Source organism: Drosophila miranda, chromosome 5 (assembly GCF_003369915.1).
Source record: "Drosophila miranda strain MSH22 chromosome 5, D.miranda_PacBio2.1, whole genome shotgun sequence".
Taxonomy (NCBI): domain Eukaryota; kingdom Metazoa; phylum Arthropoda; class Insecta; order Diptera; family Drosophilidae; genus Drosophila; species Drosophila miranda.
In genome coordinates this window covers 1421511-1428062 of record NC_046678.1, presented here as the reverse complement: position 1 = coordinate 1428062, position 6552 = coordinate 1421511, and the positions used below count along the sequence as shown (strand labels likewise).

Sequence of the window (6552 nt, the reverse complement as noted above, 5' to 3'; positions counted from 1 at the left end):
GCACGCCCATAGCCTTATTTACCATGGTAGAAATGTGTTCAGAAAACTTTAACTTGTCTAACATAACCCCAAGATCATCCACCAGGGTGATTCTCTCAAGAGAACCACCAAATAGGGTATAGGGAGCCAACAAGGGGCTAGAACGGTGAAATGTCATAACTTTGCATTTCGAAGCATTAAGGTGTAAAAAGTTAGCACAACACCATGACTGAAAGTTATTGAGATCGGATTGCAAGCGAGTATGAAATGAAATGTCCTTATACTGGACACAGAGTTTAACATCATCCGCATACTCGAGAGTATGTTAAAACCGAAGGCAAGTCATTAATAAAGAGTGTGAAGAGTAAGGGGCCTAGATGGGTGCCCTGCGGTACTCCCGAAGAAACCTTTACTGGTGAAGAGAGGAAGTTTTTGAAGAGGACTCTTTGAGACCTGGAACAAAGATAGCTAGAAATCCATCTCAGGAGGTTGGGCGGAAACCCTAAAGGGTCAAGTTTATGTGCTAGAAGGGAATGGTTTACAGAGTCGAATGCTTTACTGAAGTCGGTGTAAATAACATCCGTCTATAAGTTACCTTGAAAGCCTTTAATAATGAAAGAGGTAAACTCTAACAAGTTCGTGGTGGTTGATCGCCGCCTTATAAATCCATGCTTAGTTGGTTTAGTCGAGATGAGCTCCCTGTCTACCACCTACAGCTTGGCCCCATGCCACAGGGCTTTCAACTGCACACTGCCGCGTTGTGTCGTCGTTACATTTAAGGATCACTTCAACCCGTTCAATCATCCGATGCCGTCGAAGGTGGGCATGGTAGCGTTGGAGTAGTCTTCCATTCGGGGGAAGATAGATTCTGAGGGCTGCGTGTGAACTAGCTTCCGCTAAGCTGCCGGCATCTTGCCATTCTCGTCGCCTCTATCGATCAGAGCCACAATCAGATGCCTCTTGGTAACTTCTGTCTGAACTTCCTCGTCGTCTTTAGCTGAAGGGTAGCGCCCTTGGGCCCGCGTTGCCTCTTGTTCGCCGGAGTGTCTTTGGCAGCACTCTCGCTCTTGCCTTTTGCTGCCCAAGGCCCAGCCGACACTTTAGTGGAGAGTTCAGCTTGAGGATTTTCGCCAGCCTCCCAACCCTATCTTTGTATAAAATAATATTATCTACATTCTTACATCAGACACGCAACTTAAGCGAAATCACTCTTTTAGTAAGTACTAGAGATGTGTTCACATACATTATAATTTCCCGCAACTCAACAAAAAGCATTAGCATTAAATACCCAACACGTAAGTTTAAAATGCTTTATTTGCAGCTATGTAATATTCATAAATTAGTTTAATAATATTATAACAGGTATATAACAAATATGTAATTTCAAGGTGGGTTGTATTTTCGATTTTTCGTTTTTTAAACTCAGTTTCAATGCATCAATTATAAATCTCTTTATTGTTTAATTCTTAATTTAAATGTCATTTTATTTTCGCACTTCTTCGCAGTAGACGCTTGTTTCGGCAATGGTTGGCTAATTTTTTTTATAGTTACTATTAAAAATGTTCAATTTTGTATAGTGTTAATGCATTCATTTTTCTAATCAAATAATTTCTATAACCTATAGCCCTATCATACTTTATATTTTGTGATAAAACTATATTTAAAATTAATATGACCTTTACTTTTATATTCTTTTATTGTAAAAGAAACAACAATTCGCTTTATGTAACTTGTAACAATGTCGTTTTACGAGTTTATTAGATTATTTTAATCTAATATATCTAACAATTCAATTGTATTATATACATTTTAATATATTTCTTTTAGTTTTTGTGGGTTGTCTATTTCGGCATTAAAAATTGATTACATTACATTAAACACGCATCGCCGATAAAATAAACCTGATATAATTATTATTATTGCTACCAATAATTTATTTAGCTAATCAAGTAAAGACAAATTACTACTATACCCCTTTGTTCAACAAAAAATTCAGTTCCAATGGATTTTAACCGCGCTTTTTTTCATGAAATCGAAAATGTATAGAAATTTAAAGACAATTCAACGATCCTTGACATCTATAAACAATAATCAGAAGCCAGACGGGTATGTGTAAGTACATGCACGTACAAATACAAATACTCGTACATATATCTAGCTAGGTAGACAAGTAATTATAAAACTAAGTATTGCTCAGAGAGGTTTGTGAGGCTTTAAAACTTCAGAGCAATAAGTGAATTTAGATTTATTTGCAGTATCCTTATTCGTTTACTCGGTATTAAATTTCAAATATCCAACCAATGTGCAATGCGTTTATACTTATGTATGCTTTGTGCAGATTGTATTAAATACTGCTAATTGTGTGCGTTTCCATATGGTATGATAATGGTAATGGTAGGTATAAATCCATGTACATATGTATGTGTATGCATACTCTGTTGTTATCATATGCTGAAATTGATAGTTAAATCTTAAATTTACTCAGGTTTTAAGCGATGCCATTGTACTACAGTTTGTCTAGGCTTTGAGATCATGTCCTGCCAATGTTTAGTTTCCGATGCACCAGAACCATTTTTTCCTATGAATAAGTACAATGTTAATGCGTAAAAACAAAAATTTATTAATATTTTCTGCTGTTATATATATTTTTCTTACCGGCTAATAGTATTCGTCCTATTAACTCATTTCGCCCAATGTTATCAAAATCCATCACCATAACATCCAAAGAGCATTCTCTTATTTTTTCCCATGGAACGTTGAAGCTGAATGATTCATTAAACACTGGATTTAATGTACATGTAAATATAGGCGTTTTTCTTTTCTCTACTCGCTTGTCTCCAAACTGAAGCCACACCTTCACGTATGGATCTAGAGTTAATTCAAAATACATTGGTTCACGAAAATATCAAAGGCGGGGGATATAATTATAATACAAAGTTGATCTCTGCTAACAAATATTTTTATTTTATTTTTAAACTTGGCGCGGGAAGATTTCTTACCAGATTTTCCGTTGATGTCCTTTGCTTTAAGATTCCTCGCTTTGATTAATGTTAACGTCAAAATAGAGTTCGAGGGGTGATAGCAAAGCGAAGACAGAAGTTCTCCACATTTATCCTTTGCTGGTGGTTTCAATGCTTTCCAAAACGACTGCTTACCAGCAAAATCAACCTAAGAAGACAAAGGTACGAGCATGTGGAGGAACCTTAATCAGTAACACGACCAATAAATTAAAATCTTCAAAACAGTCTGCCCACGCAATATACCCAACCACCATATTAAACGTTCTATACACCTTTTATAGAAATATTATTTTAAGATATGTTTACCTGACATAAAGGAAGAAATACTTCTCCTATAGAGTCATCCCGTGAGAACCGGTCGTAATCAAAAACATGTAAGTGTAATACCTATACCAAGGGTATATATATGAAGATAAATTATTTAAAAATTTTTTTTAAAGATCATGTAAAGAAAGATAATAGAAAGCATTCTCACACGTGACTGAAGTTTTTGTATCGGAAATCCTTCAAAATAAAATGTTTCGTTCCATCGCGGATTTAAAGTTCTTCGTTTTATTTTAGTTTCCAATCTGTGTTTCTTGTCTGGTAGCAAGGTTACACGAACATATGGGTCCGAAGTCCCACTTAAATCTTTAGCTGGTAGTTCTTTTCCTTGAAGAACTTTTAAAATTAATGTTGTATTTTGAAAATCATATTCCAAGGAGAAATGTATTTGCCCAACATTTTCACTAGAATCCGTGCTGTCCAGATACATGTCTGTCATGGAGATACTTTTATTCTAAGATGGAGAGAAGCGTACATTTAATAACTGAGAAACCGGTTTTTTCACCTTTGTTCTGTTTTTTTTGTTCGAAAATTAATATATAATTATTTAAAAATAAAAGCTTATTAAATTTTAAAAAGAGGATAGGAGAGGTAGTCTGACTTATTTTTACCGCGGAATCTTTGGAGGTACCATCATTTGTATTTCCTGTAGAAGCATTTTGTGCTTTAGCTTGTGCAGGTGCCGAGCCACTAAAAGGTTTGAGTTTTAATTTAATTTGTGGAGATTATAATAGATATAATAGATTTATTAGTACAGTGAAGATAGAACAAAATACATACCCAATTAGGGGAGTTCTAAGGCTTAAGAATCCATTCAATTTCCGATTAATGTTATTTTGAAGAGGAGTTGTTATTGCTTGCGCCACCGGCACTTGTGGTTTGCTAGGCGGATTTCCGGAATCAATGTCCTGAGCAGCTCTGTACATTTCAAATTAAATATAGTATTGTTAATGAAAGATTCCTTTCATTTGTTTCAACCACTTAAATCATTTGATATTAGACATATTTAAACTATTCAAGCGACTATTCAAACATATAATACCATGAACGATGGCTAGTTGTGAATATTCTATATTCTTCAGTTAGCCTTTGTCGAATATCTGCATAAATAAAATAAAAAATAAAATAATGAGGTGATACGACTCACCTTAGACTGTAACTACTAGACTCTTCGTCTTCGTTGGGCTCAATAAACTGCAATTGCGATCTTTTGTGTCTCCACCACAAATACCCACCCGCCAGAAACAAAGCTATTGCAATGATTAGTCCCAATATAGCAAGGCATGCTATTAATATTATGCTCGCCATATCTGCAATCAGAAAAAATCATAAATCTGATGTCCTTTTTTAAAATGAAAACATATGTTTTTCACTTGATAAATATGTACAAATATTTTCACATACATATGTACATAGGTATGTAAGGTACCTACAAACTTCAATAGCAAAACAAAATGAATGATCCGAAATACGGTTATGCAAGCTTATGAAATGACAGTAACTAACTCCACATTATTTAGATGTGCTAAAACATATACACTCATCAGAAAACATAATCGTATATGTTTATATACATATGTCTATATTAAGCATTAATAAAATTTACTCTCAATTTATTGAGAATTATATGATTTTAATACAGACATGCATATGTATACCACGTATGGTCGGATGAGCGAATGGATGAACACTGTTAAAAATAAAATTTGGTAAGATTGAAGCAATACTTAAAACTTGTGGTTTGATATTATTTTTCTTTAGGAACTCGGCTGGAATAAAGGCATTTTTTTTTTTAATAGAGTATTGATATTTCTGCTGGTTTTTTTTATGTCAAACACTTTTTCACATTAGGGTTGAAAACACCCGAAAGGCTCAAAAGCGAAGCTCCACGACCCATACAAATCAAGAGGCCACAAGGATATGTAAAACACATTTTCCATATACCGTGCATATATGCAGTATATGTATACATATGTACGCATGTACTTATGGACGTGTGTCTCCGTTAGTGTATTAAACCGTTCACCGAATCTGAACTTTCCTTTAACGTATACGGTATGTAAAGTAAAACAAAGTTAATAACAATTCAATAAGTCTAGTTTACATATTTATAATTTAAAGAAAATATCAAATTTTTAATACAATATGTTAGTAAATGTTGATAGCCAGCTACTTATGCCAATGGAAACAAATTGAATACATATTTTTTATTATAAGAGTCAGAGTCGAATAATATGCGCAAAAGCTCGTATACGAACTTCGTGCGCATGGTCGTTTGAAGAACTAAATTCAGATGAGACAGTGTAAAGATTCCTTGAAAATGTAATTGGTCGGACGCACACACACATATGAATACGCGTTATCTTTTTTTCGAGTCGTATAAGAGTTTAAGGTACATACAGTGGGGAGCAAAAGTGAGTACATACTAATAATCAATGACTTTCGCCGCCCATAACAGCCAAACGAATAAAGCCAAGCAAACCAAATTTGTTCTTCATATAAATAATTGTATTCTTAACAAATAAACAATAATTACAAGAACGAATAAGAATTTTTCAACGAATGAAAAATAAAAAACCAAAAAATAAACTCGCATGTACTCACTTTTGCACTTCTTATAAAAATTAAAGTAAATCATAATCAGGCTCCGTTTTTAATTTACTTTTGCGGATTACGTTTTCAGCCAAAACGTTTCGTTTTCATTTTAAGGTGTTGTTGTTGTTGCCCTGGCCAATTTTTTCCGATCCAAATTTGAGGTTGGGTTAATATAAAATTATTTAGAAAGAAAACAAAAGTTATATTACCCTGATATAGATGTCAAGTTTATGTTAATGCAATTAAGGTTCGTTTCGTTGTATAAAAAGCCGTTTACTTTTCATTTCGTCAACGAAAATGTTTTTGTTTTGAAAACGAATAAATCTTGCGGAATGTTAAAACGAGAGCCCCAATTTATGTGTATTCAAAAGTAAATCGGAAAACTTTTGTGAATGTGAAAAACGGAGCCTGGCTGAATATTAACATTTTGTGCTTAGACCCATATTAGATATTATTTTTTTAATACGGTTTAGAATGCTCTCTATCAAATTGCCAAAAAGATCTTTTAGAATACGATTTCATTCCGCATCTACACGTCTTCAGATATCGCCTAAGTTGGATGGCGCTGATTCGTACCATAGATTGAGCCATTGATCATAGGTTGTGAATTTTCGAAAAATGATTGCAATTTGGT

At 34.0% G+C, this 6552-nt stretch overlaps 1 protein-coding gene across 3 annotated transcripts; it reads right to left on the bottom strand.

The window, feature by feature from the left end:
* Positions 1 to 1405: 1405 nt before the first annotated feature.
* Positions 1406 to 5451, bottom strand: LOC108164480 (synaptotagmin-7). 3 transcript variants are annotated; one of them, XM_017300236.2, is made up of 9 exons: positions 5365 to 5451; positions 4471 to 4633; positions 4104 to 4241; positions 3935 to 4013; positions 3475 to 3777; positions 3306 to 3386; positions 2979 to 3147; positions 2635 to 2847; positions 1406 to 2557 (listed from the first exon to the last, which is right to left on the bottom strand). In XM_017300236.2, the coding sequence occupies exons 2-9, from the start codon at positions 4629 to 4631 to the stop codon at positions 2457 to 2459; spliced, it is 1245 nt and encodes a 414-aa protein (XP_017155725.1). In that variant the 5' UTR covers positions 4632 to 4633; positions 5365 to 5451; the 3' UTR covers positions 1406 to 2456. The 3 variants fall into 3 exon arrangements, with proteins under 3 accessions (XP_017155725.1, XP_033250181.1, XP_017155726.1); XM_033394290.1 differs by having other exon boundaries at positions 5051 to 5429; XM_017300237.2 differs by lacking the exons at positions 1406 to 2557; positions 5365 to 5451 and having other exon boundaries at positions 2636 to 2741.
* Positions 5452 to 6552: the final 1101 nt, after the last annotated feature.

What these genes read in the sequence shown, in the direction of transcription:
- LOC108164480 (XM_017300236.2), bottom strand. Translation starts at nt 4,631, where the DNA reads ATGGCGAGCATAATATTAATAGCATGCCTTGCTATATTGGGACTAATC. An exon ending in TATTTCTTCCTTTATGTCAG is followed by an intron (nt 3,148 to 3,305) that starts GTAAACATATCT and finishes TTGTCTTCTTAG; the next exon opens with GTTGATTTTGCTGGTAAGCA. An exon ending in AGGACGAATACTATTAGCCG is followed by an intron (nt 2,558 to 2,634) that starts GTAAGAAAAATA and finishes ACTTATTCATAG; the next exon opens with GAAAAAATGGTTCTGGTGCA.